The 12306-nt window shown below is 50.8% G+C and overlaps 1 protein-coding gene across 1 annotated transcript in view; it reads left to right on the plus strand.

The window, feature by feature from the left end:
* The first annotated feature begins 2347 nt into the window (after window positions 1-2347).
* UNC5A (unc-5 netrin receptor A) overlaps window positions 2348-12306 on the plus strand; it is a 161041-nt gene continuing 151082 nt past the window's right edge. Inside the window, exon 1 of the mRNA XM_025040608.1 lies at window positions 2348-2450. Coding sequence (XP_024896376.1) covers window positions 2348-2450 — 103 coding nt within the window. The remainder of the gene's footprint in view (window positions 2451-12306) is intronic.

Below are 12306 nucleotides of genomic sequence, written 5' to 3' on the forward strand. Positions count from 1 at the left end.
GTGGGGAGCCAGGAGCAAGGCTGGCACCAGGGGCATGTGGCCCGGCTGTTGGAATTCTTTGTCTTTCTTCAGTTATGATAAATTACACATGTCATACAAGGATCTGTTCTCTTTTTGAAAAAATTAGAACCTTCCAGGTAAAGCCCCTGTGCCCACCAGCCCCAGCCCCACCCCTTCGTCCCCTTCCCCAGAGGTAACTGCTATAAAGATTTTTTTCCTCTCGATTTTACAAATATATAAAGAAACCTTAAAAGAGGTAGTGCTCTTTAGTGGATTTTTTTTCTCCCATTCTTAACCGCTGCTATCTGGCCCCTTGTATTTTGCACTCAATATTTTCCAGCTCCGTGTGCCTAGATCCAGGTGAGTCTCCATGCTTCTTAGAACTGCCATGTGGTCCTTCCGTGAAGAACCTGTGTTTCAGCTCCCCAATATCCCCTTGATGAGCACTCGGGTGGCTTCCCGCTTTTCACAATCACAGAGCATGCTGCAAGGATCCTTGTCCTCTTCCTGGACACCTGGGCCAGTTTCTTGAGGGCAGGTGAGCAGTGAACAAGCTGGCGGGGAGGGGTGTGCATCTTCAGTTGGAGGAGATGCTGCCCATTTGCTGCCCCAAAGGGTCTCTAGCCAGCTGCTCAGAGCGGCCCCCACCACCACCTGCCTCCCAGTGACTGCAAGTGAAAGGGCAGGAAGGTTCACTCTTGGGTTCCTGCCCAAGTGGGCGGAAGAGAGGGGAGCAGCAAAGAGCTGGTTGGACAGGGCGTCAGAATGGATGAGGAAGACCGGACCCCCAGAGCTCTAGGCATGGCCCCACAGGGTGGAGGGCAGGGTTCCACTGAGGCAGGCAAAGGGCCAACAGACATCACCCTGGACATGGTGGTGGGACCACAGGCAAGGGCTGGAGAGCAGGAATCCGAGGACATTGTGTGGCAGGGTAGTCGGCCGGCATTGCTCAGGAAAAAGGCAAAGTTGAGTTTGTGGATGGCGGCAACACAGGGCAGGGTGTGGCGAGCACGGGTCCTCCAGGGGCCCTGGCTCCCTGAAGGCAGCACAGAGACCCGAGGGTCCAGCTGACTGTAGGAGACTTAGCTCAGGCCCACAGGTATGGGCCGAGGCCCCTGTTCAGGGACGGCGTTCGGGGCCAGCTCTCAGGGGTGTGGGAGGGGTGGTTAGAGGAATGGGGGCAGTGGCCTGTTAGGGACCAGGCTCTCTATCCTGGGACAAAGACTCAGGTTCCAGAACTCTCTGGGGAGTCAAATTGCAAAGATTACAAGAAACAGTTACTTTTTCTTTTTTTTCCAAAACAGCTTTATTGTGATATAATTTATATACTACACACTTCACGCATTTAAAGTGTACCATTCAGTTGTTTTTAGTGTATTCACAGATACACGTAACCATCATCACAGTCAATTTAGAACACTTTCATCACCTCTGAGGTGATGAAAGTATTCTAAATTGTCTCTCCAACCCTAGGCGACCATTTATCTTCTTTCTTTCTCTATAGGTCTCTATTTCTGGACATTTCATGTGAATGGAATCATACACTATGTGGCCTTTGTGTCTGGCTTATTTCACTTAACATCATATTTTCAGGGTTCATCCATGCTGTAGCATCTATCGGAACTTCATTCCTTCTGTAGCTGAATAACATTCTATTGCATGGATAGACAGACCATTCATCAGTTGATGGACATTTGGGTTGTTTCCACCTATTTTTGACTATTATGAATAGTGCTATGAACATTTGTGTACATGTTTCTGTGTGGACGTATGTTTTCCTTTCTCGTGGGTGCCTGCCTAGGAGTGAACCTGCTGGGTCATATGTAACTCTGCGTGTGAGGGTCCTCCAGACGTTCTAAAGCAGCTGCACCACTTTCCATTCTCACCAGTAGTGTGCGAGAATTCCAATTTCTCCATATTTCTCGCCAGCACTTGTTACTGTCTGACTTTTTGATTCCAGCCATCCTAGTGTGAGGAGTTGCTTTTCGAGGCAACTTCAGGAGCTGGTGGCAAGAGCTCGGTGTACCTCTGGGCTCCAGACTCTCCAAGAGCTTATCTGAGGGAGAGAGGTGGGGCTTTCCTGCATCCCCAGCTCTGCTCTCTGGGTGTGCTTCATCTCAGTGTGACCCTGGCCACGTGAGGCAGCTTCAGCTACTTCTTGACCTGAGCTTGAAGCCTCCTTCCTTCAAAGGAGTTCTCCAGAGAAAGAGAACCAACAAGGGGGAGAGAGAGAGAGAGAGAGAGAGAGAGAGAGAGAGAGAGAAAGAATTGGCTTACATGATTATGGAGGCTGAGAAGTCCCCAGATTTGCAGAGGGAGTCGACAAGCTGCAGACCTAGGAGAGCCAATGGCGTCTTTCCAGTACGAAGGCCAGCAGGCTCAAGACTTGGGAGGAACCAATGTTCAGTTTGACTTTGAAGGCAGGAGAAAGCCAGTGTCCCAGTTCAAAGGTAGTCAGGCAGGAGGATTTCTCTCTTACTTGGGAGAGTCAGCCTTTTTGTTCTTTTCAGGCCTTCGACAGATTGGGTGAGGCCCACCCAAACCGAGGAGAGCAATCTGCTTTACTCGGTCTACCAATTCGAATGAGAATGTCATCCAGAAAAAACCTCACAGACACACCCAGAACAACATTTGACCAAATACCTGGGCACCCTGTGACCCAGTCAAGTTGACACATAAAATGAAACTTCTCTGAAGCTCTCGGTGGCCATCTCAGCCACCGACTGACTTTCGGTTGTAAGTCAGTGAATTTTTAAATGTGATTAAGATAGTCACAGTGGGGCTTTGGCCACTGGGAACCAGAAGATACTTGACTAATGCAATCAGTATCTTGAGGGTCTTAGAGTCCAGGAGCCTGGCAGGGGGCCAGATGACCAGACAAATGAACACTGTCTGGAGTCTGCAATCTTTCCTCTGAGTTGGGACCCCCTGCAAGGGGCTCCTGCTTCCACGATTGAAGCCTGGACCACTGCATCCTAAATTTCACTTTCTCTGGGGGTCTTTCTGTCTGGTTCCTGCCACCTACCCTTCAGGGGTCGGTGGCAAGTGCTGCCCCTTTTTATTTCCTGGCTCCCGTGTGCATAACCTTTTTCTTGGGTCCCCCGAGCACAGCTTTGTTATTTCTGGGACTTCACAAAGGCATAAACACAGAGCACCTGAGAGGCACGCCCGGACGCCTGGCTCCTTCAGCTCCGGTTTCAGCCCCTTGGCCATGGTCACCAACTGCGAGCCCATGCTCTTGATTTCCAGGTCATCTTGGCCTCTTTGTGACAGGCTGGACAGTCTTTCTGGCCTCTCCCAGGAGCTCCTCACCAGGCGTCCTGACGCCCTGAGGGACTTGGCCCAGAGAGAGGCACCACCACGGCAGCCGCCCCAAGTGCCCACGTGGAGAGTATCATCAGATATGTTCTTGTCTCCCAGGGTTGTCGTGTCACCCCAGCCAGCCTGGGGCGGGTGACACTGTGAAGTCTTCCCCAGTGTGGGCTGGTGCTGCCTGTAGTGCCTTCTCCACAGGCCCCGGTCCCATCATGAACAATAAATCTGGAGCACTATCTGCCAGTGAGTTTTTTGCCCTTGTCACAGGGAGATGAGGTTAGAAATTCCAGCTGGCTGGGAAAGGGGAGTATGGGGAGTGGAAGGGTGAGCTGGGACCTGCTGGGCTCCCTTGTGTGTGTGTGTTGGGGGGCGAGTCTCCGGAGTGGGGCTGGGGAGGATTAGCCTTGGGGGCAGTTGGGAATCTGATTGAGGGAACACCTGAGCTTTGTTTCCTGATAAGGTGTGGTGACTGGAGACAGGGGGTGAGAGGTGGCTCAAAGCACAGGCCTGAGACACGGTGAGTGTCCCAGCCTCAGAGCACTGGGGGAGCGGCCAAGTTGTGATGAGAGGGGGCCACCATCAAAACTGTCTTGGCCCTTACAATCAGGGACCAGATGGGGACACAGATACCTTGTCGGCTGCCAACATTGAAGGGAGATGACAGCCAAGAACCAGAGGTCCTCATGTATGTCTTGGGGGTGCCAGAAGGGTCAACATGGACCTATGACCCACTTGTCACTGCCCTCCCTCATGTTCTGACACCACCCACATTTGCTGGAGTTTGGCGACAGGGAGATGGGGGAGAGGGGACCCTGAATCAACTGAGTTTAAACCCTAATCGCTAAACTAACCAGGTCTTATTTTCTACTGTTGGGCAGAAAACGGAGATTGGAAATAAAGAGGAACTCAATAGGAAGATACAGTTGTGGTTGTGGTTTTGGCATACTTGGGGTAGTGCCTGAATATTCATAACCACGACCCGCAGCTTAATTCGGAACAGTGACCGTGGACTCCCATGGGGTCACAGAGGCGGCAAGGCAGGGCGACCCCCACACCTGAGCTGTGCAGGTGGACTCTGGCTGGACCCGGATGGCCCTCCCCATCCTCCCTCCTCTGGACCCATCCATCTGGTCTCTCATAGGTTCTGGGGGAGTAAAGGGGCTGAGTGAGGGTGAGCAGAGCCATCCATCTTCCTGAGCCCCGGGAGTCCCTGTCTGGTGAGTGACACTGATAGTAGCCAATGATGAGGAGGGAGGTAGGAGACGGGGTACGGGGGGGTGGGGAGCTGGGTGACCTGCTAGTCATAGGAGATGCCTGGAGGAGGCTGCAGGGACAGAGGGAGGTGGCAAGGACTCAGCAGCCTTGGCAGCTCTGGGGATCCCGGGAAAGTCTCTCAGCTCTCTGAGCCTTCACATCTTCACCCCAAACATGGTGGGCTCTGCTGTTTCTGCCTGGCCCTCATATTCCCCCTGCATAGTTCTCACTGGGAAACCTTCGTCTCTCTGTTGTTCAGGCAGGGCTGACCCTGGCCTCTGGGGTCAGGTGTGGGTGGGTGATCCAGGCCTGGCCCTCAAGACTATGTTCTGGTACCTTTGTTGGAACTGTTGGCAAAGAGAAGCCGGCTCTCCCCAGAGTGGGGAGTGGTGAGTGTGTAGCTTGGAGCTGCTGAAGGATGGGCTTGTTTGATAATGACTCTATCTCAGAGGAAAGCAGAGCTGAGAGATGAAAGAAACGGAAACTGTCTCACTCAGCTTGGACTGCCACCACAAAATGCCATGGACCGGGTGGCTCAAACAAGACACTTATATCTCACGGTTTCTGGGAGCTTGGGAACTCCAATATAGAGGTGCTGGCAAGGAAGGTTTCATTATGAGGCCTCTCGTCTTGGCTTGTAGATGGCCACCTTTTCACCGTGTCCTTGCGTGGTGGGCACAGGGAGAGAGAGATCACACTCTTGTGTGTCTTCTCATAAGGACACTGATCCTATTAGATCAAAGCCCACCTTTGTGACCTCATTTAACTTGATGATCTCCATAAAGACCCTATATCTCCAAATACATTGGGGGCTGAGGCTTCGATGTATGAATTTAGGGGGGACACAAACATTCAGTACATAATGAAGTCCTAGGGACATGGTTTGCACTCCTGGATCCAGCTATGCCTGAAGTTCTACACATGAACTTTTCAGTTACAGAAGCCATCCACTCCAGGCCAACGTGGCTTGGGTTTCTGCAACTGAGGGAGTCCTGTGACAATTGTCATAAATATTACAAGTGTCTGTATGTATCTACATAGATATTACATGCTTAGCATACGGCAGGTGGGGAAGAAATATTTGCTTGGTCCTCGAAGAGAAAGCACATGTGTTTGATATGGGGAGGGGGAAGCAGTGGGGAGGGAGTGGGGAGAAGACTAAGAGAGGCAAATCAAGGACAGAAGGACTCAGAATTGGTAAAGGGACAAGAGGAAATGTTAGTTAAGGGAAAGTGAAGAGAGAGAAAAGAAGCCAGGACGTGCTGGAAACTTTTGCTTCCCAGCAGACTAAGTCCCCGTACCGTCTGCTGTGTGGCATTGACCAACAGAGTCTGTGAAGCCCTGGAGCCTGCTGGGTAGTGAGGCCACGAGGCTGGCGAGCACACTGAGTCAGTCAGGCGGCTGCAGCCTGCCCTGTGCTTCTCTGCAGATCATCCCCTGTTGCTGGAGCCATTCTTTAAAAGAAGTAAATCAGATCAGGTCTCTTACCCACTTCACTTCCTCCTGCCCCTGACTTCCCATCACACTGAGAATAAAGAGCGGGACCCCTGTGCCTTCCCCTGCTGATGCCCCTGAGAACACCAGCTGCCACCCTCTGGGCCCCTGTCTGACTATTCTCCTGTAAGCCAAGTCCCACCTGCCGCCCCTTGCACCTGGCTTGGAATGGCTTCTCACTGACCTTCACTTTCAGCTCCTTCTCCGTAGCCCAGCGTCCCCTCTTCAGAGAGGCCCCTCTAGGTCCCCTCTGAAGCAGTCTTGAGGTGTGATCCCTGGGTCTCGTGCTATGCAGCACTCACTACCATCTGAAATGAGCTCATGGGGTTACTTTCACTTGTGTATTGATGGTCCCCTCCTCCAGTGTCAGAGCTCTGGGCTGGGACCTCAGCTGTCTGGTCTCTTCAGGCTCCCAGTCCTGGAACAGAGCCCCACATGGAGCAGACACTCAGTAGAGTCTTTGATGGGACACCAAACTCTTCTTGAGAACTCTGTGCCAAGCACTGGGCAGTCTGCCGCGCCATAACCCAAGTGTGCAAAATGGCTCTCGGGTTTTCGAAAACAGAATTCAATTTCTGCCTTAGCCCCATTACAGTACATTCAGTATATATGGAGTCAATTCGGGGTGTTCTTGGTCAATTCTAGATCTCCTCAGTTGCTTCAAGTTCCCATCTTCTTACCAGGGTTGCACTTGAGATGGGGAAGGGGTCTGTGAAGGGTCAAGGCCTCAAATGGCACTGAGCACCCCTGTGTCTGTGCTAGCATCTGTGCTGCATTCACATTCCTGGGGCTTCCTGGACCTCCACACTGGCTTCTGTGGAGATTCCCAATCCTCTCTCTGGTCCAGGGCCCATCCATCATCTGCCACATGTCCCTTCCCAGCAGTGGGGTCCCCTGGTTTGTTCCAGGGACACTGGTGACCGTCTCACCCCAATAGGGCTCATGGAGACCCTCCTGGCTGCCCAAGCCTGTCTGTCTTGACCCTTCTAAAGGAGTTTCTTATGTCTTACTGGCTGGGTGCTGGGTGCGTGGAGGTCTCTGTGGGCCCTGTTGCTCCCCAGGCCTCACCTCAGAAGTGAGGAACAATCCTGCTGCCCTGGGAACCCCAAACCCCACACATGACCAGGCTGGCTTTCCCCACCCCTCCCAGATGGGAGAGGGCAAAACCCCTCCTCCCCCTACCTCACTCCCAGACTCTTCCCAGCCTGTGTTTGGGCGGTGGGGGGGGGGTCTTCCTACTATGTGTTGACCTGAAACTGCTCTGATTTGTTGCTCGTGGCATAAATGTTAGCCTTAGGCCATCCCTGGAGTCCTCAGAGAATGGGGGGATGCTGAGAAGGAGGGAAAGCAAGGGGCAAAAAGAAGAAAGCTGTCAGGGCGCCCCCCACTTCTACTCATCAGGATGAATCATGAGAGGGGTGAATCTGAGGGGTCCTGGGTACCGGCGTGTGTGAGCAAGGCTGGCTAAGAAGGGGTGTGCTGAGGAGGTGAGGGCCGGGCAGCGGGCTTCATCTTGCTTTAAGAAACGACAGGATTGAGCTAGATTCCTGGTTTTGACAGATGGAAGCTGCAATGCAGCTCTGCTCCAGGCCTAAGCTCCGGGGATGGGGCGGTGGGAAGACCCACCCCTGTGCCGCCCCTGCAGCCACCATGGAGGGTCGCCACCCGCCCGCCTGCCCGCCCCTTTTCACTTCGCTGACTCCTCATCAGATTTTCCATCTCAGCCTCCAGCCTCCAGCCCCCACCTCCCTAACCAGCATTGCTTAATTTCCCGCTCTCGGCTGCAATTTATTATTTAAGTCCGCAGAGCGACCGGGGTGAAGCGGGCTTCCTGGGAGACCGGCCATGATGGAGAAAAGAAACCGGCCTTGGCAGGGCCTCCTGGGGTGGCTGGAGGAAACCTCTGTGTGGGGGGCAGGACCGGGCGTGATGGCACCCCGGGGAGGCATCCGAGCTGAGCCCGAGGCCCAGGGATGTGAGCCCTGTTCCAGCTCAGACTATCTGGTCAAGTATCACCCACGCAGGGAAGCCCCTTGAAGAGTGGGGACATTTTAGCACACCTCTCCCCACCAGGGCCTTCGGGTGATGGGTTCCAAGAGCGTTTGAGATGCCAAGACTTAGCTGCCAGACAGGCTCCAGGCAGGCAGGTTTTATGCAGCTCTGAGGGAGGGTGGATTTAAAGAAAACCAGAGTTGCATTTAAAATCCAGGAGATTTTATATAAATACCCAATTTCTAGTGTCTAAAACTAGTCAACACTGAGCTGCCTTCCACAAGGCAAACTTGAGCCGCAGCCCCATTTGGAAGGCGCTCGCATGTGGGTTAGCACAGCCCTGCCTCCCTCTTCACTCACCTAGGGCCTGCCTGACCCCTGGGGACATCTGGGTTTGGGACCCCTGCTGGCATGTGGCACAGCAGAGGCTGGAAAGTCAGAGCCCTGTCCTTTCCCCTCGTCTGTTCTGTGGGTTTCTGGAGAACAAGGATCCCCCTCTTCCTCTCCCTGCCTTTCTGTATATTACTCATTGTGATGCCAAGCCCAGTGCCTGGCACGGGAAGGTGCTGAATAAATACATTTTCTATGAGTGGCTGAATGAATGAGTGAAGGGATGGTGATGATCGTGCAGGGATATGAAGCTGAACACCATTTGAAAAGGCAAGTCTAGATTGCAGACCAAAGAAGCAGAGGGCCAGAGGCTGGGACACTGGAGGAGTTCAGGTTGTGTGGAGTGTGTGGAAGTGAGGGTGGGGAGGTCTGCTGGACAGGGAGGTCACATGGGGTGGCCTGAAGGCCAAGCTGAGGAGCTGGATTTATTACGCCAGGTGTGAGAGACACAAACGGGCCTGGGACCCAGGCTGAGTGGTTGGGAGGTAACCATGTGTGCCACAGGTCTGCCGCAGTGTTCAACCCATGCCACCTGGGGCTGGTATCTCTATAAAGCTACCTGTCACCCTTCCAAGTATTGGTCAGGCCCTGTGTGTCCATTGTAGCCACTCACCATGTTTTAAGTAAGTTTTAGAAGGAATGAAAAGTGTGAAGTGACTGTATTTGTTTTGCCCAACAAAATCCATTTATAAAGTGCAGCACTTGTTTAAGAAAAAACAACAGCTATTGACAGAATATAAGAAAATAAATTAAAGCAGCAGCTCTTTAAAAGGACCTTGTCCAATAATTTGATATTTTCTCCCTTCTTCCCTTAAAGGCCAGAACAACATAATCAATCTTGCTGTTCCATAGTCTGTCTCGTTACAGCTTTATCCTAAAGAGCGAAGAAAGAGAGAAAGAAAGAAAGGAAGGAAGAAAGAAAGGAAGAAGAAAGAAAGGAAAAATGGAAAGAAAACAAGGTGTCGTCGGCATCACCTCCCACCTCACCCTGGGTCCCACTCGGCCTCTCTGTTTCTCCTACCCCAGCCTTCTTGTCCTGCTGGCAGCTCAGCCCTGGCCCCCGCCCCTGCCCTAGCTGTGCTGTCCGGTTGGGAACCAGTGTGCTTGGTGAGCTCAGGGCTTCTCCTGCCAAACCCCACAACCCACAGACCCTTCGAGGACCCTGTCCTATCTCCCAGCACACAAGCGGGTTCTTATATAGATTCTCAACCTGACAGCCTCATTCAAATAACTGATGTTTTTCATGAGAAAAGCACAAAGCAGGATACATGTGTGCCGAGGGTAGATACAATTTGCACATGCAAGGGTACTCACGCTGTAGGTAGCACCTTCTTCCAAAATAGGCAGGACCTCAGTCAGAGGGGGCTCCCACCCCCCCATTGCAAGACCTCCTTCTCTGAATGCTGCCCCTATGGTGGCTCCCATCCATTCCCATCATGGGGGGCCTGCCCTTCCGTTGGTGGTGCTCTGACCACTGCCACCTTGATGACAGGTAAGGTTTCTTACGAATCAAACCAGCTTTAAACGCAGTCCCACTTGTGTCCTTGACCAAATCCCTGTACTCCTGTAAGTTTCTCCACCTTGAGAGCAAGGTCAGTAACACCTAGAGGTTGTTGTGAGGATCGAATGAGCAGCCACATGTAGTAATAATAAGAATGATAATGATGATGATAATAATAAGAATAATTTATAATTGAGCACTAACTCAATGCCTGATCCTGAGTTACAATCTTTTTCTGACATTATTGGATGACATCGTTCGTTCATACTATTATTAGTATGAGAAAACCGAGGTACAGAGAGGTTAGGTTAATTGCTTGTGGTCTTATAAATAGTAAGAGGAAGAGATTTTGTGGGGAGAGCTTTCCAGAATCTACCCCCACACTTGCTTATTAGTCTTCATGTCTCTCTGGAAAAGTCCCCACTGAGTGTAGTTCATGGGAGGGAACTGATGGTGCCTGCCTGCCGCAGTGGGAGCCCAGAGGCAGTGTGTCCCACTCTGTGGGGCCAGAAATGAAACTCAGCTGTGAACCTTAACTCAGCTTGCGGTCCCTGGTGTTCCTAGACCTGGCCTCCCAGCTCCTGGATTCTGGGAGCTCCAAATTTACCTTTCCTTTTTGCTTAATATAGATGGCGCCCGTCTCTGTAGCTTACGACCCCAGGACTCTACATGCAACAAAATAAGAGGTATTATTAATAACACTGAGAGTAGCCATCGTTTCTTGAGCACTTACTATGTGCCAGGTCCCAAGATAAAGGGCTTTATATACATTATTGTGTCTCATCCGCTTTGCACTCCTATGATTGTCCCTGTTTTACAGGCAAGGAAACTGAGCATCATATATGTTTGAATTCTTGGCCAGCATCACACCACTAGGAATACAAACAGCTGGGTTCAACCCTGAGCATAAGTGTGAGCACAAAGCTCTGTTCCTGTGCCTGACATAAAAGGTGCTCACTAACTGACGGCTTTAGCACCGTATGGGTGTGCATGCATTATGCCCATTAAAAAATTACTGGAAGGTTCCAGTTCCAGGTAACATAGTGAGATAAACCCACTCCCTGTCTCTCCCTCTGAATGCATACAGCTTAAAACCTGGATGTGATGCATAGACTAGACATTTGAGCTCTCTGAAAAGAACAGATATCAAAGTAACACCAAATCAGTGGTAAATTTACTATTTTTTCCCTCCCTCCAGTATCCCCTGGGCTGAATTCAGTGCAGCCTGAAACCTTGAAGTGGGTGTTATCCTCTATGGGGAGAATTCCAGGAAAAGCCCTCTGATTTTGGCTTGAGGACAAAAAAAGAGGCTGCCTATTGCTTGAAGTCTCCTGTATGTCTTTTTGTTTTTCTTTCTCCTGTTTTCCATTCTCTTGCCCCGCAACCTCCAAGAAACCATGTGTTGGCATCAGCAGCAGGAACATCATGGGCTGGCAGGAACTTAAAACTCTGAAGGAAGGGGAACTTTGCTCTCCAAGGGGAGGAGCCATGAGGGCTCCTGCTGCTTTGCTGTCTCTGCTGCTTGGGCTCAACACAGTCTCTTACAGGAAGTGCACAGCAGTGAGTAGTAAACAAAGCCCGTTTCTGGTTGGAGAACTAGAAAAAGGAAACCTCAGTGAACTGGAAAGTCCAGGAAAGATCACAGACAGGAAGGATGGAAAAGCTCCCCTTAGAGTTGTTTATGCAATCCCGGACTCACCCCATGAATATACATGGTCTGACCCCAAACAGCATACAGAGACCTGAGAACTAAACTATGGGACAGACCACTGCCCAAATCCCAGATTGGCCATGAGATGGTACATATTTGGGATAGATCCAAATAGCACTACAAAAGCTTTGAAAATGGAACTGACATTTGAACCACAACCTGCAGGAGGCTGATGGGAACCCAACTGGGCCAATTACCTGCTGAAAGAAAAATATCAGCATTATTCCATTTAGGAAGAACCAGGAAAATCTCAGCTCACTTGGGAAAAGACAACAGATGCCAATGCTGAGATGACTTTGCTGAGATATTAAACAAAGATTTTATAGCAGTTTTTATAAAAATGGTCTAATAAGTAAGGGCAAACACTCTTGAAATGAATGGAAAGATAGAAAGTCTCAGCCCAGAAATAGGAGATATCAAAAAGAACCAAATGGAAATTTAAAAGTGAAAAATATGATAACTGAAATGATAAACTCACTGGATGAGCTCAATGGCACAATGGAGACGATAGAGGAAACAGCCAGTAAACTTGAAGATAGACAAACAGATATTTTCTAATCTGAATAACAGAGAGAAAAAATATTGGGGGAAAAAAATGAACAGAGCCTCATGGACCTGTGGGACAATAACACAAGGTCTAACAGTCATG

The sequence above is a fragment of the Pteropus alecto genome, unplaced genomic scaffold (assembly GCF_000325575.1).
Source record: "Pteropus alecto unplaced genomic scaffold, ASM32557v1 scaffold78, whole genome shotgun sequence".
Classification (NCBI taxonomy): Eukaryota; Metazoa; Chordata; class Mammalia; order Chiroptera; family Pteropodidae; genus Pteropus; species Pteropus alecto.